Source organism: Mobula hypostoma, chromosome 23 (genome assembly GCF_963921235.1).
Source record: "Mobula hypostoma chromosome 23, sMobHyp1.1, whole genome shotgun sequence".
Taxonomy (NCBI): domain Eukaryota; kingdom Metazoa; phylum Chordata; class Chondrichthyes; order Myliobatiformes; family Myliobatidae; genus Mobula; species Mobula hypostoma.
The window spans coordinates 13,703,673-13,730,734 of record NC_086119.1 but is presented as its reverse complement, the minus strand read 5'-3'; the positions used below and the strand labels follow the sequence as shown (position 1 = coordinate 13,730,734).

At 39.3% G+C, this 27,062-nt stretch overlaps 1 protein-coding gene across 4 annotated transcripts in view; it reads right to left on the bottom strand.

Annotated features, from left to right (window-relative positions):
* nlk2 (nemo-like kinase, type 2) overlaps nt 1-27,062 on the bottom strand; it is a 172,694-nt gene that overhangs the window by 80,474 nt on the left and 65,158 nt on the right. For all 4 annotated transcript variants that reach the window (XR_010015909.1, XM_063031660.1, XM_063031662.1 and 1 more), the window contains exons 2-4: nt 24,191-24,320; nt 12,117-12,172; nt 588-694 (exon numbers count right to left, since the gene is read on the bottom strand). Coding sequence is in view for 3 of the 4 variants with exons in the window: in XM_063031660.1 (XP_062887730.1) it covers nt 588-694; nt 12,117-12,172; nt 24,191-24,320 (293 nt within the window). In the remaining variant the exon portion in view is untranslated. The remainder of the gene's footprint in view (nt 1-587; nt 695-12,116; nt 12,173-24,190; nt 24,321-27,062) is intronic.

The following is a 27,062-nucleotide window of genomic DNA, read 5'->3' as shown; positions in this document are numbered from 1 at the left end:
TATTAGCAGAAACAAGTATTGTAAGATAACAGGCTGGGAGGATGGGCAGACAAGTGGCAAATGAATTTAATACAGATAAAATGAAGCCACACAGACTGGCAGGAACAGGAGAGAAAATGTAGATCAAATAACAAAGTTCCAAAGGAAATGCAAGACTAGGCAGGATAGACTGCATTAATATATATTGTTAGAATAGTTAGTAAAACACATGGGATCCTGAGATTCACAAAGTGTATAAAACCACGGATGCTGAGCCTGTGTAATACTGTCCAGACCATAACTCTCCATACACTTCAATTATAGTAACAATATTTTAAGGATGCAAAACTCTTAGAGGATATAGAAAGGATTCAAAATGGTTCTAGGAATGAAAACATTTGAAAAAGAGAATTTGGTTCCTTTGGAGCAAAGATAACATTCAATGAGGATATATTCAGTCAATATTTCAATGGCAAAGGACGTAGAAACAATCTGAGGGATGATTACTAATTAAGTGTAATCTGCATTTCTGCAAGGATTATTACCTGGCTAAAAAAATATTCTTTAATGCTTGGATTAAATGTGGATTCATCAGTAAACATACCCACCTCTCAAAATCTGGTAGAGAAAAACTTTGACATGATCAGAACTCAATGGTTGTGGAGACACAATGATCTTGTGAAGGTCGCTTTGCATTAGCTCTGTGACAACATAGCTAAAGGAATAAAAAGTCAAGGAAAAAAACTAATTGCTGCAAATTAGTTCCTAGAATTTAAAGGTGCAACATTAGCATTAAGACGCTTTGGTTTATGCTATTAATTGTTCAACAGACAAAGTCAGAATGTATATGCACTGTAGAAAGGGAAACTTATACAGTTGCAATGATCACCTCAGGACTTATTATCAACTTATGAAGTATTCTAGATCTCTATGATCTGTTATTTCAATCTTCATTTACTTTCATTTTGATGCTGCTACTTCTATACATGCAAATTTTAAATCAACTTAACTAGAATTGACAAATATTTCAGGAAATATGAAGTCAATTATGTAGAGGAAAACCAAACAGGTTAAACTAACGGCCCTTTTTATAACCTGTATTATTTTAGCCTGATTCCTGCCTAACATCTAATGCAGACAGCAAAAATTCCCAACGGTTTAGTAAGTAGTGTAAGTGCATCACCTATTCTGTTAATCAACATACAATAATTCAAGATTTATTTCCCAATTTCTGGCAAGCTCTCATTTTTGTCCAGCTACTAAAGAGACTGTATAATTGGCTTTAACACTCCTGAATTTAAGAGTGGAGAACTATAAAACTGAACAAGGTTTTTCCTTTTTCCTACCCAGAGACCTATGCCAGATGTGCAAGTGCATATTAGCAGAGAGTGAGACTGTCATTGGTTAAACTAATCTTCAATTTATCTGTGTGTTATAAGTCACTGCCCATTACTGAGACTTTTCAAACACTATTTAAGGACCATCCCATTCATTATAGCTAAAATACATCAATATTTTGCTTGGAAACATGAGAATCCTCAATGTAAACCACTTGCATCAAAATTCTTCTTAATTGAAAATTATGATTTGATGGCTATCTCAGGGTATGTCCATTTATTCAGATATCAAAATTAAATCGTCAAAATTTTACCCACAGGAAAGTCATCCTTTCAAACTGGCTGAGCTTAACAGAACCAAAGATGAACAGCTAAAACAATAACAAAGGAGATCAAATGGGCGTGGGGTGGAAAAAAAATTGCACCTCAATTGGTGCCAAAGCAGGTCTCAGGATGCAACATCAAATGGAAAGACCGAATGAAAAAGGGAACAGGAAACAATGTTTAGCAACAAGCGTTAATACAAACTAAAATGCTCCTCTGCTCCACCTGCCAAAAGCGGAATTTTCCGGTGGCCAACCATTTTAATTCCTATCCCGATTCCCGTTACAATATATCGGTAAAAGGCTTCCCCTTCTGCCACAATGAGGCCACACTCAGGGTGGAGGAGCAACACCTCATATTCCATCTAGGTAGCCTCCAAACTGATAGCATGAACATCTATTTCTCATGTCCGTATTTTTTCCTTCTTTTACTCTCCCCCTCCACTCCTTTCATTCCCCACTTAGCCCCAAAGAGTGGGCATATAATAGAGCAAAAATTAGTGGGAAATTAGAGGATTGGGAAGCTTTTTTAAAAAAAACAGAAGGCAACTAAAAAGTTTTAGGAAGGAAAGGATGGAATACGAAGACAAGTTAGCCAATAATGTTAAAGAGCATATAAAAAGTTTCTTCATATATAAAATTGTAAAAGAGCTGAGAGTAAATATCAGGCTGCTGGAAAATAACGCCGGAGAAGTAGTAATGGGGGACAAGGAAATGGCAGACAAGCTGAATAATATTTTGCATCAGTCTTCACTGTGGAAGACACAAACAGAATGCCGGAAGTTCGAGAGTGTCAGGGGACAGAAGTGTGTGATGTTGCATTACTAGGGAGAAGGTTCTTGGGAAACTAAGGTCTGAAGGGAGATAATTCACCTGGATGAGATGGTATACACCCCAGGGTTCTGAAAGAGAGCGGTTGAAGAGATTGTGGAGGCATTAGTAATGATTTTTCAAGAATCAAGTGATTCTGGCATGGTTCCAACGGAATGGAAAATTGCAAATGTCATTCCACTCTTCAAGAAGGGAGAGAGGCAAAAGAAACTATAGGCCAGTTAGTCTGACGTCAGTGGTTGGGAAAGAAGTTGGAGTCGATCGTTAAGGATGAGGTCTCAGGGTGCATGGAAGCACGATAAAATAGATCATAGTCAGCATGGTTTTCTCAAGGGAAAATCTTGCCTGATGAATCTGTTGGTATTCTTTCAAGAAATAACAAGCCAGACAGACATAGGAGAACCAGTGGATGTTGTGCACTTGAGTTTTTAGAAGGCCTTTGACAAGATGCTGCACATAAGGCTGCTTAACAAGCTATGAGCCCATGGTATTACAGGAAAGATTCTAGCATGGATAAAGCAGTGGCTGATTGGTGGAAGTAAAGAATGGGAATAAAGGGAGCCTTCCTGACTGGCTGCCAGTGACTAGTGGTGTTCCACAGATGTCTGTGTTGGGGCTGATTCTTCTGATGTTACATGTCAATGATATGGATGATGGAATTCATGCCTTTGTTGGAAAGTTTGCAGATGATATGAAGATAGGTGGTAGTTTCAAGGAAGTAGGAGAGAAGGACTTGGGTGAATGGGCAAAGAAGTGGCAAAGGGATTTGGGAGTCCTCGTGCAGAACTCCCGAGGTTAACCTGCAGGTTGAGTCAGTGTTGAGGAAGGCAAATGTAATGATAACATTCATTTCCAGAAGACTAGAATATAAAAGCAAGGATATAAAGCACTGGTGAGGCCTCGCTTGGGGAATATTGTGAGCAGTTTCGGGCCTCTTATCTAAGGAAGGAGAGGGTTCAAAGCAGGTCTACAAAAATGATTCCAGGATTGAACATCTTGCCATACAAGGAGCTTGATGGCTCTGGGCCTCTACTCACTGGGAGTCAGAAGAAGGAGGGGCAACATTGAAACCTATCGAATGTTGAAAGGCCTTGATACAGTGGATGTGGAGAGGATGTTTCCTCTGGTGGGGGAATCTAAGACCAGAGTACACAGCCTCAGAATAGAGGGGAGTTCTTTTAGAACAGAGAGGAGTGGTGAATCTGTGGAATTTGTTGCCATAGGTGGCTACGGAGGCCAAGTCATTGGGGATATTTTAGGTAGGAGGTTGATTAGTCAGGGCATGAAGGAATACGGGGAGAAGACAGGAGAGTGGGGCTGAGAAAGTGGATCAGCCATGATGAAATGGCGGAGCAGACAATAGGCCAAATGGCCTAATTCTGCTGCTATTTCTTATGGTCTCTTCTCTTCACCCTCCTTCCCTTTCTCCCATGATCCACTCTCTATCATATTCCCTCTTCTCTAGCCCTTTATTTTTCCGATCCACCTGGCTTCACCTATCATTTTCTAGCTTGTCCTCCTCCCACCCCCATTTTTATTCTGGCTCTTCCCCCGTCCTTTCCAGTCCTGATGAAGAGACTTGGCCCAAACATTGACTGTTTATTTATTTTCATAGAGGCTGCCTGACCTGCTGAGTTCCTCCAGCATTTTGTATGTGTTGCTCTGGATTTCCAGCAGAATCTCTTGGATTTATAAAATGTAATAGATTTGATTTGCCTGTATATCAACAGAAGTTTCAGACAGTATCAGTCTTGAACATTAGAATTTAAACAAAACCAATTTAAATAAAAAAAAATGATTGGAAATACTATAAATCCAAGATATGGATGGGCCAAGATCCTTTAAGATTATCACTGTCATATTTTCCCACACGTTACCTACATTTTAAAGATATGTCGAAGTAAACATACCCTGTTACATTGTGAATGGGCAACTACCCCAAGAGAAAATTCTCATCTCTGCTGCAGTTTTTCACCCTAGTAAGTAAAAAATATGAAAAATATACGTATTCAAGAAACAAATTATCTAGCATGTTAAAGCAGACCATTAGATTTGAAAGGGAGCATCAGTAATGTCCTAACCATAGTTCTGTAAGGATTTAATGTTTAGCCCATTTTTGATTAAAATAGTAAGTATACTTTTAGTCTTTCAAACAAAGTTGTTAACCATAATAAATAGAAATAGGCAACTATGGAATTCTGAATTAATTTGATTAAGAGGCTAGCATTTATGTTTAGCAGTCCACTTGCACATGTTCACATCTGTTCTACAAACGTACATTAGCAGCATGTTGCATGTTTGAACAAGTAGGAATCCTTCCAAGCTATACCGATATGAAATTGGGCTCTATTTCAATTTGCTCCATATCATTCATCTAGGTTTCTTTGAAGTCACTCATTTCAATTAGATATTGAATTAAACACTGCAAACCCCAGAAATTTGTAATCCCTGATGACTCAACTGTTTCAACAACAAAGACCACTTAAATAAGAATTGAAAAACACCTCAGATTCAGATCTGCACTGCTCTTGATTCAAATACAAAACTGCTACATATTAACAAACTTAATGTGAGCTCAAAGGTGCCATTAATTTGAACAGCGTATCTGTCTCGAGTTAATTTATTTGAGGGGTTGGAGTTTGGAATAGAGCCACTGTTTACCTATGCTTCCAATATCCCTGTATTTTCATTCACCAAGCTTGAACAGATGGTGTCTGATAAGGTGCCATTCTTTTTGTTTTAAATGCTTCTGTAGTTTAACAAAAACAACTAGTCCCAGCTTCAATAGCTTTCAATACTCCAAACCAAGGGAGAAAATTTCTTCCTACATTATTTTGGAAATTGAATAACTTACATTTCAAAACCATAAGCATAAAGCTTAAAAATCTAACATCAATGAATATTTCACAACACAAATACTTCCTTTTTTTTGCTCTAGATAAGTGATCCTCAACTCAATCTCAACCAGTGGAAAAAACATTGAAAGTCTTCACTAACAGAAAAAGTATCAACTGAATTTTTTCATTAAGTAATTAACTCGAGTTTTGCAGATTTAATAATTGCATATCAAATTAAAAATAGATTAGTCAGATTATTATGTTATATAACTAGACCTTACAAATATAAACAAGTACTTGGGTATCGAATAGTTCTCATTTGAGAGGGTTGTTTGGGCAACAAAATGCCATCTCTTTTGGGCATCACTGAACTGGCAAATAAATAATGGCATTATAAAAGTAGACAAGTGCCAGATTTTGCACTTCGGTCAGACCAACCAGGGTAGGGCACTGGGGAGTGTGGTAGAACAAAGGGATCGTAATTTGTTGAAAGTGGCGTCACAGGTAGATAGGGCCATAAAGAAATCTTCTGGCATGTTAGCCTTCATAAATCAATGTATTGCATACAGAAGATGAGATGTCATGTTGAAGTTGTACAAGACATTGGTGAGGCCTAATTTGGAGTACTGTGTGCACTTTTGGTCACCTACCTACAGGAAAGATGTAAACATAGTTGAAATTGTGCAGAGAAACTTTAAAAGGATTTTGCTGGGGCTGGAGGACCCGAGTTACAAAGAAAGATTGAATAGGTTAGGACTGTATTCTTTAGAACATAGAAGATTGAGAGATTTGATAGAGATATACAAATTTATGAGGTGTATGGTTAGGGTAAATGCAAGTAGGCTTTTTCCACTGAGGTTGGATGAGACTACAACCAGAGGACATGGTTTAAGGGTGAAAGGTGAAAAGGGTAAGGAGAACATGAGGGGAAACTTCTTCGTCAGCTTCGTGAGAATGGGGAATGAGCTGCAAGGACAAGTGATCCATGTGAGCTTGATTTCAATGTTCAAGAGAAGTCCGGTTAGGTACAGGATAGTAGGGATATGGAGGACTGTGGTCCCAGTGCAGGTCCTTGAGAATAGGCAGTTTCAATGGTTTTTGGGCCGAACGGCCTGTTTATGCTGTAATTCTCTATGAAGATAATACCATTACCTTTCTCTTAAAAAAAAACAAAGGATCCTGTCCTACACAAGTTCTGCATTGGATAGCTGTTAAAGTTCTCATTTAAAACAAGCAATGAGCCACTGTTAACAAGGAAATATATTTATTCTAAAGCACTTACTCAAGTCTTAAAGAGCTGCACAGTCAGAGCTGCCTTTTGTATGACCTTAGCAGTAACCTTATTTTTTTTAAACAAATGCAGTAATTCAAAGCAATCTTTGTAAAATCTCTGAGATGGAGAGAATGAACCACTCAGTTCACTCCATTAAAGGAAGGATGTGAAGGCATGCCACTTGAACTAGTGGGTGTGGGCTACAAGCAGATAAATTTAGGATAATTTCTGTAGTGTCAGAGGCAGAGGGAAAACCTAAGTGAAATTTATAAAATTATAAGAGGCAAAGATAGGGTAGAAAGAATGTTTCACAGGATAGAAATGTCAAGTACTAGATGACATTATATTAAAGATGAGAGAACGTATGTTTAAAGGACTGTACCAAAGAGGTGCCTGGAACAGGCTGCCAAGAGTAGTGAAAGCAGATACAATAATGTCATTAAAGAGGCTGTTACATACACAAGAATACAAAGGAAATAGAGGGATTTGGATCATATAAAGGCAGAAGGAACAGTTTAATTCAGCATAGTGTTGTCACAGATATCATGGGTCAAAGGGCCTGTTCCTGTGTTGTACTGTTCTATGAACCAAGCCATTTGTAGAATTTCTTTGTTCAGATCTGTAACTTAATTTTGTTTCATTGCTTACAAGTAATGTAGATAACACCGAGTAAAGAATTGCCAAATTTACAGGGTAAGGCAAAATAAAAGGAACATAGAGATACCAAAGCTATTGTGAAAGAAATGTATTTTTAAAGGCCATTGATAGCAAGCATGGAAGACAGTAAAATAAATCAGTTAGGATTGTTACAAATATCAGCATTGTGCATTGTGACTGAATAGTGGGAGCAGAAGTAATCTGAAGACAAGATATGCAGGTTAAGATTGTGAACTTACATTGAACACTACAGCACAGTACTGGCCCTTCGGCCCACAGTGTTGTGTTGACCTTTTTACCTACTCCAAGAGCAATCTAACTCTTTCCTCCTACGTAGATAGATGGACACATGGATGAAAGAAAAAATTTAGGTCTAAGAGTATCTTAAATGTCCTTAATGTATCTGCTTCTACTACACCCCTAGCAGTGCTCCATGCACTACTACTGTTTAAAAAAAAAATTCCCGACATCTCCGTTTTCTTCCAGTCACCTTAAAATTATGTCATCTTGTATTAACTATTTTTACACTGGGAAAAGGAGTTGGATGTGTACTCCAAGCTTCTTATCATCTTGTCCACCTCCAACAAGCCACCTCTCAATTTCCCTCGCTCCAAAGAGAAATCCCCTAGTGCGCTAAATCTTTTCTCACAAGGCATGCTCCTTAATCCAGCAGCAGTCTGGTAAATCTCCTCTGCACCCTCTCGCAAGCTTCCACATCCTTCCTATAATGAGGTGTCCAGAACTGAACACAATTGTCGAAATGTGGTCTAACCAGAGTACTTAAAAAAAAGAGCTGTAACATTACCACATCACCTTGCGTTTCTCCCTCCTCCCAGCTTTTAAATCTACTCATCCATCTTCCTTTCTCCAGTCCTGCTGAAAGGATTCAGCCCAAAACGTCCACTATACTTTTTTTCATAGATGCTGCCTGGCCTGCTGAGTTCCTCCAGCATTTTGTATGTGTTGCTTGGATTTCCAGCATCCGCAGATCTTCTCTTGTTTGTAACATTACCTTGCAGTTTTTAAACTCAACCCACCGACTAACAAAAGATAACACACCATACTCCTCCTCAATTACCCTTTATCAACTTGCATAGCAACTTTGAGGAATCTATGGATGTGGACCCCAAGATCTCTCTGTTCCTCCACACTGATAAGAATCCTGCCATTAACCTTGTACTCTGCCTTCAAGTTCAACCTTTCACTTCACCTTATAATTTCACACTTCTTTGGATTGAACCCCTTCTGCCACTTCTCAACATGCTCTGCATCCCATTAATATCCCACTGTAACCTATGACAACTGTCTACACTATCCTGTTTTAATTCCTGTAAAAATAACTTCCTCAGCCTTTAAGCTAATTTAATCACATTAATTTTATAAATAAAATTTGATCCATTTTTAATTCTATTTGAATATAAATGCAGTTTTTGCTTGCCATCCACTTTGACATCAAATTAAGCTCACTACCCCTGTAGGGGAATAAAACCAAGGAGCAGTACCTGACATTGCTAGAAGCACAGAGCTGCCTCTTGTTAAAAGGTCAGATGCAAGATATGAAAAGAACAGAGGAGGGAAGACAAAAGTAGAGATTCCTCCAATCTAGAGTTAAAATACATTTAAAAGCTTGCAAGGATTAAGAACATCTCTCCTCCATCACACCAAATTTATAGGTTCAAATAATGTTATCTTGTAATAATTTATTGAGTTTTTAATGTCTAGTTTTCAAGGACAAGTACAATTAAAAGATTTACTTAACTACTGGGCATTGCATTTGAGAAACTCCCTTACCAATTTATAATTTCCAGCAATATCAATTCAACTGGTGGAATACCAAGACCTGCATGTTCCGCCCATTTAAGTAACCTCTTAAGACCATCAATTCATCAATACTTAACTAACTGTAGATGCAGTTAAGCAATTGAAACATTTGAAGGTTATGAAAATTTTAACTAAAAGTCTATTACCATAGAGGTCTGATAGATTTCTTTTCCAAATATTATTCATCTAGAATTTCAGAAATTTACAAATGTACTTGTTTTGAAGATATTGCTTTTATTCTGTTAAAACTGCTTAAGTAATTTAATAAATTTGAGGTAATTTTACCATATTATTTACAGTGGCATATGAAATTCGAAAAAATATCAAACCTGTGGCCATCACAAATACAACCTTGTGTAGCTGTTTAATCTAGAATTTCCTAGGGAAAGCACATCACGAGCACAGTCTTAATACTAAAGACATTCCTATTCCAAAACACAAATGTTCTGCCCATTTCAGACATTTCTCAACTAGCTTTAATTATCTTTTGAATATTTCTATAACAATGCAAAACTTAATAAAAATATCTATTAAAACACATTGCAAAACTTAATCTTGGACTATTTACTGTACTTGAATGCCATATTTGTTGAAAAAGTTTTCATACGACTCAGTCCACAAGTAATTTTGAAAGCTTGAAAGAGGGTGGCCAATCGGGTATATTTTCATACATTCCTGATCTGAACTACAGTTGAAAATTCATACTTAATACCTGCAAAAAAAAGGAATTTGCTTTAGTTCTATCAAACAAATTTTAGGTGTATCATGAGAAATATTTAGTTAATTGGAACATTTGTGCATTATTCTTGAAACTGAAAGTGGAAATGAATTGAGCACAGAAATAATAACACCTTGCACAAATGTGGCAGGAGTGGTAAGGAATAGAAGAATTTCAGGAAAATAAAAAAAAAAATGCAGCAGAGGATTTCCAGCACTGGGAATATCAGATACTAGCTGGTTTCAAATAAAACATCCATGGGGCACAAAACACCCTTTTGATGCACATTTTGGTTAAGTGACTGCCACTAAATGCCTCAAATTCAAAACAGAAGACATCTGGTTCAATGAAGGGTGTGTGGATAATCTGTAAGGCAGCATCAAGGATGAGGTATTAGACATAATGGATGTATAATGGTTTATAAATACCCTGGCCTGGATGAAATCAATCTAATTTGCTATGAAAAGCAAGGCAGGAGTTAGCTGGAACCCTGTCAGATTGTTTGTATTTCATTTAGGCACACATGGAGCACCAGAAGAATTGAAAGTAGCTTTTACTCAAGAGCAAGGATAAGCAAGTAACTACATGACAATGAGCCTTACATTTGTGCAAGGGAAATTGAGACAAAGTCCTAAAAAGAGAGGCAAGGACTGTAGTAAGGGATAGTCAGCATAGCTTTGTGCATGGGAAACTTTAGCTTTCTAATAAAAAAAACAGCAGTTAATTAAAATTGAAAGGCAGCACAGTAGATGATGCTGATATGGACTTTAATAAGTCATATATATAGATTTGTGGAAAAGTTCCACATGGTAGGCTGATCCTGGGCACATTAAGGCACATTAGGTCCAAGTAGAGCTGGCTAATTGGATCCCAAACTGGCTTGGTGATAGGCAGAGGAAAGTGGTAGAAGGATACTTTGCAGATTAGAAGTCTTGTGATGGGTGGTATTAGTTCAGGGAATGGCCCTGGGACCTTTGCTTGTATGAAAATTACTGTATATAGATTTGAAAGAGTTGACGCCTATTCTCAAGTCTTAAAAGTCTGGCTTGGAGGACTTGGGTTATAGGGATAGTTTGCACTGGCTCAGTTTTCTTTGGAAGAAAGGAATCTGAGCGGCTGAGCTGTTCATCATCCACATACACAGTAGGGATATCTAAAACAAGAGGGGATACGTTTAAGCAAAAAGAACATGGAGAAGAATTGACTTTTTTTCTTCAAAAAATAAACAATGGCTGATGTCTGGAATTTGCTGCAAGGGGTGGTGATGGAGAAACATTTGTTGAAGAGACATTTAGACAAGCACTTAAGTAGACACTAGAAGGGGATGTTAGCCATTTGGCCCTACCATTGTTCAACAAGATATGGCTGATTCTGGCCTCTGCAGATTCCCTGCACGAACCCAGTATACTTTAGTTTAAGCAATGGCGAATATACTTAGTGACAGTCTCCATACATGCCCCTGGCAAAGAAGAACATGAGATTCACCACCCTCTCAACTTTCTCAAAAATTCTCTCAACTTTGCTGAATAATCCAATTAAAGAGACAGACCCTTGCCAGACTTACTAAAGTATTCACTAAGTTCATTTAAATGCATTTTATTTGGTTACAGAGAGAAAAAAATCATCTAGCTTTGAATGACATTCAAGACTGACAAGAATGTTAACGAATTAAAAGTTGTGTATTTCCAGACCCAAGCTATTTCTTTTGCCATTGACACTCACATTCTAACTTAATCTTGCTGAATTTCTATTAGTTTATGTCAATTTTAACTTGCTTTAAATAACATTGATATCAGTGTTTAATTATATATAGTAGTTAAGATTAATAAGAATGGACACATATTTCATACATTTTTGGTCATCACAAAGCACAGGTGGGACTTTGGTCCGAATGAACATCTCTGTATCACTCTTAAGTACAGGCTCTTACAGGAGCTTTAACAGTTTAAAATGTACTGTCATTGTAACTTCCATGACAAACTAGATGATATGTGAACATTATCCACCTTATTTTCTCCATTATTAAATGCTTTTTCCCATGTCACTACAATTTACTCTAAAGATCAAATTTTGGGTAGCCATTGTTTTATTTTGCTGAATTTAACTATTTCATGGCATATTTCTGACAAATGTGATTAGATGCTTGCTTGTTTTGTCAGTATGGCAGATTGTTTTAAAGTTGTTTATAGGAATGTGGCAACATCATCATGATTAATGGACATGCATTTTCTCTGCATCATGACTCAAAAGAAATTCTAACAAAACGTTAACTAGATTTTCCACAAAGAATCCATAAGACATTTAATATGACAGAATTATTAAACTTGACTGGCAGGATACATTTCTTCAAAGTAGTCAATGTGTGGAGGTTGGAGTATATCAAGTGCAGAGAGCACCTGAAACAGAACAGAATAGAGAATTAGTGTTCATATTACATTACACAGGTCCAATTAAAAGCCAAATACAGCTTTAAATGACCTTTAGTTGCATCAAATTTAGAGGTCTATGGTTTATAACCCTTGATATAACGCAGATTACTCAATAATGTCAAAACAGCTTGAACTCTTCAAGCTTCAGTATCAAAACCAAAACTTAATATAAAACAAGTTTAGTTTATGTTCATGCAGAGTACAATGGCATAATACTTAGTAAAATCTTCATCCACATGTTCAATCCATGGGCAGAGTAATGACCTCCAGACTGGTTAGATAGCATTTGGCATTTAGTCAGTCTGCCAAAAATCTCTTTAAATATTCAAGTTCTCATACTGAATTAGAGAAATTTAAGTACCAATGATTCAAGTATGTAATTCAGTCATAAAATGCTGCTGCAGCAAGTTTATCACTGCACTTGTGGATATATGTACTGTACTTGTACACATGACAAACTTAACTATGACTTTTAACCTTCGCTGTAGAACAAGTACTCTTCAATGCTGTTGTGAACCTGTGAAGGATCAAATCTGCCAAAACTATCAAATCAATCATAGTCAGAGAATACTCAATGCCATTTTTTCTCGTCCTCATTATTCCTCTTGTACACAGCAAGGATTATTGTTTGGCATCCTATTTCTCATCTGAAAACAGAGATTTGGTCCCATATTTTTATTATACCGCTCTTGATGCTTCCATAGTCTCTAAGCGATCAGACAAAACACTCCAGACCATGTGGCCAGATTCTGTTCTAACTTCATACAAGTTTGCTGATGTCGTCACTGTAGTGGACAGAATTTCCAAATAAGGATAGGCAAGAGTTAGAGAATCTAGCGGCTTGGTACCATGACTTAACCTTTCCCTCAATGTCAGCAAAACACAAGAGCTGGTCATTGACAACTTACTGCATATCCAAAACACTTGCTCCAGTAACTGTGGCAAAAACAGTGGCAAACTTTCAAATAGACAAGACAACACTTCCAAAATAAATTATACACCTGCTTCAAATTATTCCAGAAGCTTCTATGAATATTAATGGAACTTTCATCCTACCAAAAATGAAAGTGATCCCACAACAGCTTTGATAAAACTATTTGATAAACTCTAAATCAGGTGTCCCCAACCTTTTTTGCACCGTGGACCGGTTTAATATTGACAATATTCTCGCGGACCAGTTTAATATTGATAATATTCTTGCAGACCAGCCGACGGGGGTGGGGGGTGTTCAAGTTTAACACTGCATGACAGGGAATAAGGAAAGGTGCAGCTGACTCATATCATTTTATATCGCGAAATCATATCGCTTCCTCGCATGCTTTGCGGCCTGGTGGTTGGGGACCACTGCTCTAAACGGAAATCAAATAAAAACATTAATGGCTGGGTGGGAACTCAACAGTACCTTAAGAACAAAGACACACCAGAGAAGCATCAAATCACTTATGCAACCAATACATGCATAAGACTAGTGGACATTTTCAGGACATTGGATAACACTGATATAAGATTTGATGGTTTATGTATTTCCCCAAAATTCAAGTTTACTTTTCAGTTTAATGAAATTATTTTCCTTACACCTAATTGTAATTGTAAATTATATTAATTTGATATTTACTGAAAAACATGTAGGTGCATACTATTGCTTGAAGCCAAATAACTGCCAAAATGAATAGAAAATGCTACATTTCTCAACATCTAAGAAACTAAAGCTACTTTGTCGGATTTCCACATGATCCTCAATGTACACAGTTTTATTACTGGAAAGCATTTTGTCATAAACTTTGGTAAATTAAAGCTGGGTGAAATGCATTTGAACATATATCAGAATAACAGAATAGCAAAGGAACAGGCCCTTCGGTCCAGGCTGCTGTGCAGAACTAATTAAGCTATAACACCTAATCCCTTCTCTCTTCATATGGTACTCTGGGGCCAAGGTGCAATAGGCAATTCCAACAGTCGTTCACAGCACAAAGCATATATAAGACATACAAGATATCAGTAAACATATAGTCACATTAAAAAAATACAGGCCAAGTCTCTTGAGTCCATGGATGATGGAAGCAGTTACAAGCCTGCAGTAGTGCGCAGACGAATGCAATTCAGCTCGTCTTTCACCAAGCAAACACAGGAGTCCAGCCCTCAATTCAGCATGGATGCCGTGTAACACCGCCTCTGGTGCCACATCTTCTGGGCGGCTGCAACAGGTGACATCACGGCACAAGGCCAGGTCCGTGCTACAGAGGTCACTCGGCTTCCCCACCAGTCTCGCCAATAAACTAGCGCAGAATTCTACATTACCAATGTCCAACAGGGTCTTGTGATCACAAGAAAAACCTTCAAGGTTATCACTCACTGTTAGACTGCATGCTGCCTTTACATACTGGCTTCAACAACTTTCTGTAGCAGGCAGCAGCACAGTCCGCACCAAGTCCAGCTCCTCTATTAACGTGCAACTCGCTGATAGAGTAGACCTACAGTACTTTAAGTACTTAATGTCCGGCAAGTGTCTTGCAATCATAAAAAAGACATTTAAAAGACAATAACACCTGAGGTTGGCTCCGAAGCAACCTCTGCGTCCGAGCCCCCCACGATCTTATTCAGTGCTATCAAACCTGTCTCCACTACCGACTCAACAGCACATTCCAGGCACCAACCATGTGTAAAAAATAAACATGCTGTACACATCGCCTTTGAGCACCAAGCCCTCCCCCCCCCAACCATCTTAAGTGCAAGCGTTCTAGTATTAATCATTTCAACCCCAAGATACTGGCCGTTTACTCTTTCTGCACCTCAGTTTTATAAGTTTCCATCAGGTCTCCCCTTCTGCCATTTGAGGCAACTGACTGGTATTTTCATACAATGCATTTTCATGGACGTATGTACCCTAAATAATCAAAGTCATTTGATTAAAAATTCAGAAAGAATGTTTGTACATTCAAAAATATCTGCTTAATAGACTTCTTTATCGTAATTGAGTGGACCTTACTTACAGTAGCATTGTTTAACATTCACAATGATCCAGGCATGCAAATGTCTGACACTTACTGCTAATACCACAATTTTTTTCTTGATGTAGGTAAAGAGGCTCCAGTGCATTGGAAAGCAATAAATAAGATTGTGTGTTAAGTAGTTCTGTGTAATGTCATGTCCCCATCCACTGCACTATATGTCAGGTAGGTTTGTGGGATACACTGACAGCTGCTACAAATGAACTGCTAATCTCTTCTTTCTAAATAAAAGTTCAAATCCTACACAAAGACATTCAAGTTTCATTTTCCAGTCCTATAAGAAAAATGGGAAACTATCACCTCAAAAAAAACCAAATCCTGACGAAGGGTCTCGGCCCGAGACATCGACTGTACTTACTTACAAAGTAACTTACACACAATTCATTTGAAGTGATAATGTCTAAATTTCAAGAAAATTCTTAAAACATTTAAAACTCAAGATTTCCATCTTATTCAATTTCACCATCTTTCTGTCATGCTTCTTGATGTTCTTAACCATTCCTAATAGCCAAACTGTTTTTTACATTTATACTGTTTTTCTGCCACTTGGATAACTTCACATTGATATTCTTTCAGATACCTTCTCACATAGGTGGTCTACAAGTTTCTGGGCACAGATATCCCAAACACCCACAACTGATGCTGTGAAGCTGACTCTGAACACACATGCCTCCTACCTATTAATAAATCAGCTATTTGATGTGCTAAGCGATAGTATCAATCTGGTCTGGAAGCTTCCTTAGCTAGTGTGGTCAAATTTGATTAATGCCCCATTTAACATAACTGAGCAGTTAACCTCGCGCTGTATAGACAATGCTATTCATTTGCAAACATTGCTTCCCAGTTACATTAGGAACTGAAGACTGACCCATGTTTACATCAAGCTAAACAAAGAACATTGGTCAGAAGTTTAATTTATCCATAATCTGTTTAGAAAGCTGAGCATGGCAAAAACAGCCCCCTGGCTCTGGACAATGAATATCCATCACACACTAGGTAAATAATCATGTAAATACTAGCAGATACAGCAAATTGTGAATTGAAGGAGAAAGTAACAGACTGAGTCAATGTATGAAATTGATTTAATTCACATCTGTATTGCTATTAGCTGACACCTAATCCATCCTCAAAGTCAATGATTATCCATTTTTCCAAAAAGACAAAACCAAAATAACCAAGTTGAAAATGGCCAACACCCCAATTCAACAGTATTTAGACAGCAGCGTTTAGTCTGGCACTGATAACATATTTTCAAATATTATTAAACAGCTCAAAGGCTATTTAGTTGCAAAGTGCATTTGCATTATTGCACTTTGGAATGCCAAACCAGGATAGGACTTAGTGAATGGTAGGGCATTGGGAGTGCATTAGAACTGAGGAATCCAGGAATACCATAAGACTTTAAGACACAGGAGCAGAAGTAGGCCATTCAGCCCCGTGAATCTGCTCTGCCATTCAACCGTGGGCTGATCCAATTCTTCCAGTCATCCCCACTCCCCTGTCTTCTCCTCATACCCTTTGATGTCCTGGCTAATCAAAAACCTATCTATCTCTGCCTTAAATGCACCCAATGACTTAGCCTCCACAGTCACTCATGGCAACAAATTCCACAGATTTACCACCCTCTGACTAAAGCAATTTCTCAGCATCTCTGTTCTAAGTGGACATCCTTCAATCTTGAAGTCATGTCCTCTTATCCTAGACTCCACTACCATGGGAAATAACTTTGCCATATCTAATCTGTTCAGGCCTTTTAACATTTGAAATGTTTCAATGAGATCTCCCCTCATTCTCCTGAACTCCAGGGAATATAGCCCAAGAGCTGCCAGACATTCCTCATACGGTAAACCTCTCACTTCCTGGAATAATTTTCGTGAATCTTCTCTGAACCCTTTCCAATGTCAGTATATCCTTTCTAAAATAAGGAGCCCGAAACTGCACACAACACTCCGTGTAGTCTCACAAGTGCTTTATAAAGCCTCAACATCACATCCCTGCTCTTATATTCTATGCCTCTAGAAATGAATGCCAACATTGCATTCACCTTCTGCACCACCGACTCAACCTGGAGGTTAACCTTTAGTGTACCCTGCACAATGACTCCCAAGTCCCTTTGCATCTCTGCATTTTAAATTCTCTCCCCATCTAAATAATAGTCTGCCCGTTTACTTCTTCCACTAAAGTGCTTGACACTTTACAACATTGTATTTCATTTGCCACTTCTTTGCTCATTCCCCTAAACTATCTAAGTCTCTCTGCAGGTTCTCTGTTTCCTCAACACTACCTGCTCCTCCACCTATCTTTGTATCATCAGCAAATTTAGCCACAAATCCATTAATCTCATAGCCTAAATCATTGACATACATCGTAAAAAACAGCAGTCCCAACACTGACCCCTGTGGAGCTCCACTGGTAACCGGTAGCCAGCCAGAATAGGATCCCTTCATTCCCACTCTCTGTTTTCTGTTGATCAGCCAATGCCCTACCCATGCTAGCAACTTACCTGTAATTCCATGGGCTCTTATCTTGCTGAGCAGCCTCATGTGCGGCACCTTGTCAAAGGCCTTCTGAAAATCCAAGTACACCATGTCTACTACATCTCCTTTTTCTACCCTGCTTGTAATTTCCTCAAAAAATTGCAGTAGGTTAGCCAGGCAGGATTTTCCTTTTAGGAAACCATGCTGGCTTTGGCTTACCTTGTCATGTGCCTCCAGGTACTCTGTAATCTCATCCCTAACAATCAATTCCAACAACTTCCCAACCACTGATGTCACGCTAACAGGTCTATAGTTTCCTTTCTGCTGCCTCCCACCCTTCTTAAATAGTGGAGTAACATTTAAATTTTCCAGTCATCCGGTGCAATGCCAGAACCTATTGATTCTTGAAAGATGGTTAATGCCTCCACAATCTCTCCAGCTATTTCCTTCAGAACCCGAGGGTGCATTCCATCAGGTCCAGGAGATTTATCCACCCTCAGACCATTAAGCTTTCTAGGGAACCTTCTCAGACATACTTTTCACTGCACCTACTTCACTTCCCTGACACTCTTGAATGTCCGATATACTGCAGATGTCTTCCACTGTGAATACTGATGCAAAATATGCATTCAGTTCCTCTGCCATCTCTGCGTTTCTCATTACAATATCTCCAGCATCATATTGTATTGGTCCTATATCTACCCTCAACTCTCTTTTACCCTTTATATACTTAAAAAAAAAGCTCTTAGTATCTTTGATATTGGTTGCCAGCTTCCTTTCATAATTTATCTTTTCCATCCTAATGACCTTCTTAGTTTCCTTCTGCAAGTTTTTAAAAGCTTCCCAATCCTCTATGTTCCCACTAGCTTTGGGTTCCTTGTATGCCCTCTCTTTTGCTTTTACTTTGGCTCTGACTTCACTTGTCAGCCACAGTAGTGTCTTTCTTCCATTCGAAAATTTCTTATTTGGAATACATCTGTCTTGCACTTCCTTCATTTTTCGCAGGAACTCCAGCCATTGCTGCTCTGCTGTCCTTCCTGCTAGTGTCCCCTTCCAGTCAACTTTGGCTAGTTCCCCTCTCATGCCATTGTAATTTCCTTTATTCCACTGAAATACTGACACATTGGAATTTAGTTTCTCCTTCTCAAATTTCAAAGTGAACTTGATCATATTGTGATCACTGTTCATAAGGGTTCCTTTACCTTAAGCTCTCTTATCACCTCTGGATAATTGCACAACACCCAATCCAGCACAGCCGATCCCCTAATGGGCTCAACAACAATATGTTCTAAAAAGCCATCCCTTAGACATTCTACAAATTCTCTTTCTTGAAGTCCAGTACTAGCCTAGTTTTCTCAATCCACTTTCATGTTAAAATCCCCAACGATTATCATGACATTGCCCTTCTGATATGGCTTTTCTAGCCCCTGCTGTAATTTGTAATCCACATCCCAGCTGCTGTTTGGAGGCTTATGTACAACTGCCATTAGGGTCCTTTTACCCTTGCCATTTCTTAACTGAACCCATAGAAACGCTACACCTTCTGATCCTACGTCATCCCTTTCTAATGATTTAATATTCTTTCTTATACATAGGGCCATACCACCCTCCCCCTGCCTACTATCTTTCCGATACACCGTATATCCTCGGATGTTCAGCTCCCAATGGCAGCCATCCTTTAGCCAAGGTTTAGAGATGGACACAATGACATACTTGCCAATCTGTAGCTAAATTCAATATTATCCATTTTAATTTCTTCTGCTGCGTGCATTCAAATATAACACTTTCTCACCATTATTTGTTGCTTTCTGTTTTAACTGCACCATGCCTCTATTGCCCTGCAAATCATCCCACTGGCTGTGATTACGCCTCATCTGCCTGTTCTTTCTATCATCTCTGTTGTGTGCTATCTTTGATTTATTTCTGTTTCCACCTATCACTCTGGTTCCCATCTCCCTGCCAAATTAGTTTAAATCCTCCCTAACAGCTCTATTAAATCTGCCTGCTAGGATATTGGACTCCTTTGGGCTCAGGTGTAGCCCATCCTTTTTGTACATGTCGTACCTCCCCCAGAAGAGGCCCCAATGATCCAGGAACCCGAAGCCCTGCCCCCTACACCAGTCGCTCAGCCACACATTAATATGCCTTATCATGCCATTCTTGTGCTCGTTAGTACATGGCACAGGCAGCAATCCTGAGATTACTAACCTGGAGGTCCTGCTTTTCAGCTTCCTAACCAACTATCTGAATTCTCTCTTCAGGACCTCCTCCCCTTTTCTACCAATGTCATTGGTACCAATGTGTACCAAGACTTCTGGCTGTTCACCCTCTCCGTTCAGAATACTCTACACCCGATCTGAGACACCCCATAAACCCGGCACCTGGGAGGCAACACATGATGCAGGTATCTCTATCAGGCTAACAGAACTTCCTGTCTGTTCCCCTCACTACGGAATCCCCTATGACTACCGCATTCCTCATCATCTTCTCTCCCTTTTGCACCACAGAACCAGGCTCAGTGCCAGAGACCCAATTGTTGTGGTCATCCTGTCAGGTCACTCCCCTCAACAGCTTCCAAAATGAAATAACGATTGCTGAGGGGGATGACCACAAGGGTGCTCTGTACTATCCGAGCTCTTCTCTTCCCTTCCCTGACAGTCACCCACTTGTCTAACTCCTGCAGCGTCGGGGTGGCTAACTCCCTGTAGCTCCTCTCTATCTCCTGCTCACTTTCCCTAATAAGCTGTAGGTCATCAAGATGCAGCTCCAGATCCCTAACATGCTCTCTCAGGAGTTGCATCTCGGTGCACCTGGCGCAGATGTGGCCATCTGGGAGACAGGAAGATTCCCAGGACTCCCACATCTGACATCCAAAGCAAAGCACTAACCCTACAGACATGCTCTCTATTCCTCAAGAAATGCAAGGAAAAAACAAGTCCACTTATCTTGCTGAAGCCCGAATTAGCTAAAGTCCTGCCCCCTACAGATCCATAATTCCTTGAAAGGGACATCACATGTAGATAGGGTCGCAAAGAGCTTTTGGCATATTGACCTTCATAAAACAATGTATTAAGTACAGGAGTTGGAATGTTACGTTGAATTTGCTTCAGATGTCGGTGAGGCCTAATTTGAAGTATTGTGTGCAGTTCTGGTCACCTTATCAATTAGATTGAAAGAGTGCAAAGAAAATTTATGAGGAGTGATTGATAAGTTCATAGCCTAAGGTAGAAGGAGTCAATTTTAGAAAACTTAGCACATTTATTTTTCCTACATTTACACATTTAGTCCAGCGGTCATGGAGCATATGGATCCCTTCTTTGAGTTATTAACTTCAAACTTTCTGCATTTTCACTCAGAGTTGAACTGCACATGCATGTAACGAGAGCTGTATAACTCATCTCCTTCTACCTTAGGCCACAAACTTATCAATCACCTCCGCTGTGGACCACCTGGAGGTCCAAGATGCTCTTGTTACATGCACGTGCAGTTAACTCTGAGTGATAATGCACAAAATTTGAAGTTAATACTTCATTTCCTTCCACCATAGGCCACGAACTTATCAATCACCCCTGCTTTGGACCACTTCTACAAAGAAGGGATCCATATGCTTCACGACCGCTGGATGAAGTGTGTAAATGTAGGAAAAATAAATTGTGCTAGGTTTTCTAAAATTGACTCCTTCTACCTTAGGCCACGAACTTATCAATCAGCCCTTGGCCAAGGATGTTGCCAGGTCTTGAAGATCTGAATTATAGGGAAAGGTTGAAAAAGTTAGGACATTATTTCCTGGAGTGTAGAAGAATGAGGGGAGACTTGATTGAGACATACAAAATTATAAGAGTATAGATAGGATAAATGCAAGCAGGCCTTTTCTACTGAGGTTGATAGAGACTAGAACTAGAGGTCATAGGTTCGGAGTGAAAGATGAAAAATACTTAAGGGGAACCTGGTGGGGAACTCCTTCACTCAAAGGGTGGTGTGAGTGTGGAACGAGCTGCCAGCAGAAGTGGTGGATGTGGTTAATTTTCAACATCTGAGAAGTTGGATAAGCACATGGATAGAAAGGGTAAGGAGGGCTAAGTTCCAAGTAGATGGGACTAGGCAGAATTATAGCTCGGCATGGGTTAGATGGGCCAAATGACCTATTTGCTGTAATGCTCTATGACAGCGGTCCCCAACCACCAGGCCACAAAGCATATGCTACCGGACTGCGAGGAAATGATATGAGTCAGCTGCACCTATGCTCATTCCCTGTCACGCACTGTTGAACTTGAACATAGGGTTGCCAACTGTCCCGTATTTGCCAGGCCATCCCGTATATTGGGCTAAATTGGTTTGTCCCATACAGGACCACCCTTGTCCCCTATTTCCCCCGCTAAGGTAGAGTGTTCCTATGAAACCTTCCGTGCCGAAATGGCGTGAAGCAAAGAAGCAATTACCATTAATTTATATGGGAAAAATTTTTGAGCGTTCCCAGACCCAAAAAATAACCTAACAAATCATACCAAATAACAAATAAAACCGAAAATAAATAACACTAACATAGTAAAAGCAGGAATGATATGATAAATACACAGCCTATATGAAGTAGAAATAATGTATGTACAGTATAGTTGGGAAGATGAAGGCCAAACCAATTTATGGAGGAAAAAATTGGCGCATACGTGCATGCGCACACAGGTGCCTGCGCAAGGCTTCATGGTCATGGTAGTCTTTCCTGGGGTAAAGTGTCCCAGGATTTGACTGCTACTTTTGTCCGTTATTTGGGAGTGAGAAAATTGGCAACCCTAACTGTAAAAGACATGTTGAGGTAAGTTTAACCCTACTCAAACACCCCGGCGCCCCGCCCCCCCCCCCCCAAGTCGGCCAGTCCACAAGAATATTGTCAATATTAAACCAGTCCGCGGTGCAAAAAAGGTTGGGGACCCCTGCTCTAGGACATTACTCTATGGACAAAATCGAACTGTTTAAATAGCACTTGAGCACCTCATTACTTTAAATTCCTTGGCATTATCATAACAGATTATCTGTTCTTGTACCAACACACAAATGTCACCACAAAGAAGATACAACAGCACGTCTACTTTCTTAGAAGTCTGTTTAGATTTGGCATGTCATCTAAAACTACGACAAACTTCTATTGATGCACAGTGGAAAATATCCTGACTGGTTATATCACAGCCTAGTATGAAAACATCAAAGCCCAAGAATGAAATAGCCAACAATAAGCGGTGGATATAGCCCAGTCCATCACAGACAAAGCCCATTGAGCACATCTACAAAGCAGCACTGCCACAAGAAAGCAGCATCGATCATCAAGGAGCCCCCACCATACAGGCCATGCTCTCTTCTCCCTGCCGCCATGAGGAAGGTGGTACAGGATCCCTAGGTCCCTCACCACCAGGTTCAGGAACAGTTAATATGAAGATGACGGTGTGACGCAGCTCACAGCGGCCACTCTGGTGGTGATGTCTGTTATTTGTCAAGTACGGTGCCGTGCACAATCCTGATTTGATGGAGACGGATGTGAGAACACGGAGGAACATCTGGTGAAACTTTTGAAATGCCTGCTTCACTGCTGCTGCTACTACGTGGTCCAAAATCTCCGGAAGGGGAGGCCCCGAGTCCTCGGCTTTGCTTGTTGCTCGGTGGCTGGGGCAGGGTCAAAGCGCTCGGCAGAGGATGGTGCTCGGTGCTCAGTATCGAAGGGCTGGTCGGAGGCTCGAAGTTTTCGGACGGACTCAAGAGTCCACTACGGTTGGGTGCTTCCAATGGTGCTGCATTGGCAAGTTTGCGGCGCTTGGAGGTTCATGGTAGGGAGAGTTTCTCCCTTCTACCGTCTGCGTGAGATGATGGGGCTATTGGGACTTTGAGACTCTTTTTTTACCGTGCCCATGGTCTGCTCTTTATCAAATTACGGTATTGCTTTGCACTGTTGTAACTATACGTTATAATTATGTGGTTTTGTCAGTTTTAGTCTTGGTTTGTCCTGTTTCTTCTGATATCATTCTGGAAGAACATTGTATCATTTTTTAATGCATGCATTTCTAAATGACAATAAACGAGGACTGAGTGTCCTCATAATCTAATCTAATCCTTCAACCATCAGGCTCCTGAACCATTGTGGTTAACTTCACTCACCACAACTCTGAACTGATACACAACCTATGGAGTCACTTTCAATGACTCTACAACTCAAATTCTCAGTATTAATTATTTACTTATTTAATAAATATATCACACACACACTTCCACTATTCAGCATCCTTCAAAATGCATCCATATTGCATTTATGTGTATATGTGCTTCAACCACTAGTAGACTTCACAGTATACAGTCTTAGATAACAAATAAATATCAGGAAATTATTAGGAAGGGAGAATGGGCATTCAAGACACTTGCTACCAAAGTGCACCCTTCTGCTTTTGTTATATTTAATCAATAAATTGTTTGCATGATAGTCTCTATCCTTTTCCCATTCGGTATTTCAATTTACTTACATTATCATGTTTGAAGAAGCAGAGCATCTTCAACTCACGGAAGACTCTCTTGCAGGAAACTAGATTCTGGAAGACGTTGGGCATCTTTTTTAGTGCGACTCTTTTTCCATCTCTAGGATCCGTCACTGACCTACATTGGAAAAATATAACAATAAAGGTTTTCTGAAAATATAAATGAGCATTTATGAATCACATTGCAATATTAACAACAACTGTTCTGTTTTTAGTTCAACTAAAATAACTTTATTTACAAAAGAAATCATCCACGCATAGTCCTAGTAGTACAATTTTACTCCAACTTCAATATTGCAAACAAAATTTACTACGTACTTGGCTTTGAGGTTGCACTCATCTTACCACAGTCACTTAGATGAAGATTGCAACAACACAGGTGAATACTACTTATCAAGCAATCCATCAACGAACAGAAAGAATCCAACTCCAATAACTCAAGGTAAGTGACAGAAACTGGGTAGTTTTTGCATCCAAGTCAGAACAAGGGGTGAAACTCCACTCCAAAACACCTCAGTACATTACTAAAATGACCTCCATCATCAGAAGTACCGTCCTTTTAGAACAGGAGTTCCCAACCTTTTTTATGCCATAGACCAATACCATTAAATAAGGGGTTTGTGGACCCCAGGTTGGGAACCCCTGCTTTAGACTTAATTATATTACAGTTCTTCAGATGCACATGAATTACCCAATGATACTCCAAGCATTTATTTTCTACAATTGGATGATTAATGTGTCAGAGGTCAGAGGTGTAAAATGGAAGCCATGGTTGCACATTTCAGAAATGGGGGGTTGGAAGCGTGTTGTTTTTTTAACAAAGGTGCTACTCATCAACTCCATACCATAACATGAAAATGTGAAAGCTCTGGAACACCAAAATTGCAAGACAATTTGGTTGCAACACTTAATGTTTGATAAACAAGTTAGCACCAGACTGAAAAAGAGACAAGCAGATCAACAGTGAACTTTATAAGCTTTGGATACCAATGCTAACACACTTCATTGGGAATGAAATGGATCATTTGTAGGCTAGTTCTGCATAATGCCTGATTCTCAAAATCTTAACTGATTCCCCAATGTTTTATTCATGAAGCCTGATAGTTCATTGAGTTGTTCTATCCTAAAGAAAGTAGTAAAAACTTGAGTACAATAATGAAATGTAGAGAGTTACAATTCCTAGTTCTTGAAGAAGATTGGGTTCTTAATTATTTGCAGGGCTTGCCCAAGCGAACTGCTGTGAATGCCAACAAAGACAAAATTATTGAAAATCTAAAACTTAAGTTAGATAAAAAATTTAGTTGTGAAGGTCATTTAAGAAAAAAATTGAAAAGCTTCAACTGCGTCTCATCCATTTCCTGTACCTCTGTTCACACCCACTTCACCAGGACAGATAAATAAATGTCTTGCTTTTCATTCTCCACCCCTCCGGCATTCACATAAGACAATTCATTCTTCACAATTTACATCATGTTTCTAAGAACTCCACAAGACAGCTGCCCTGCTTTTCCACTTTTAGCATTTTGTAGCTTTTTTTTCAGTCCACTTTTCCATTCTCACCAATCAACCTCCCCCCCCCACCTTTCCGCACTTTCCCTTGTAACCACGGGCAGTGCAATAGTTGTTCCTTTACTTTTTCTCTTCTCACCACCAGGAACCTCTCTCTTTCAGGTGAGATAATAATTCATATGTACTTTTTACATGTGTACTGCATTGTGTTATCATCTGCAAGGATGACCACAAACTTGAGGAAAACTATCTCATGTTGTCTGGACACGTATAGCTTCCTGAACTCCAATAATGGATTCTACAACTTCAGTACTATAGTCCTGAAAGCAGAGGCATGACCAGCCTCACCTGCCAGGCATGTTTTCCTGCTCAACATTTGTCAAATTCTACATTGTCTTCGTTTTCTTTTGGAGGCACTCCATTGGTCAAGGTTGACCATGGATGTTCTGTCCCAAATGTCTATGTAATACGCAAGACATCAGGATGCTCTTTATTGACTACGGCTCGGCATTCAATACCATCATCTCCTCAAAACTAATCGATAAGCTTCAAGATGTTGGCTTCAATACCTCTTCGTGCAGTTGAATCCTCAAGTTCCTCACTTGCAGACCCCACTTTCCTTGCAGCTTTAACAATGTTTTCTCCTTCCCAGTTCTAATGACAGATCTTCAGCCTTAAGTGTCAACATTTATCTTACAGATGCAGCCCAACTTGTTGGATATTTACGCAATTTTAATTTCACCATTTAAAAATAGATAGCTACGGTGTGTACTCCACATTTATAGTAAATAAGAACAATGTAATGTATAATTATGGATAGTATAATAGCAAAATTACAGGATTAAAGTCTTAGCTGTGCCTTTTAATTCACAGAGTTCTAATGAAACAAGATGAAGATAGAAAAACTTCTGCACTACCACACCATGGATAAGGATAGATAGCTGCTATCAAATCAATCATCTCAGCCCATGATACTGCTGTAGGGAGTTTCTTAGGGCAAAGTCCCACTTTACTCTTGTTACAATGACCATTCTCTGCTCCGAAGGCCAAACTGAGGATCTTTATCGAAGACTTTGGCACTCAGTATAATTTTAAATTATTTTAGCAATCCTTTGCTGATAATAGCCATCTCCAACAAGCCCAACAAGATTCATTTGCTCTTATTTATAGCCCATGGGCATTGTTAGCAAAGCCAGCATTTATTGCCCATGCTTAAATGCTCTCAAAGGTGGTGGTAAGCTACTATTAACTGCAGTAAAGTGATATTTTCAAGTTAGGAAGGTACATAACCTGAAGAACTTGCAAGTGATGGTTTACTTTTTACTGTCACCTGCTAGCCTCTTCCTTTAGA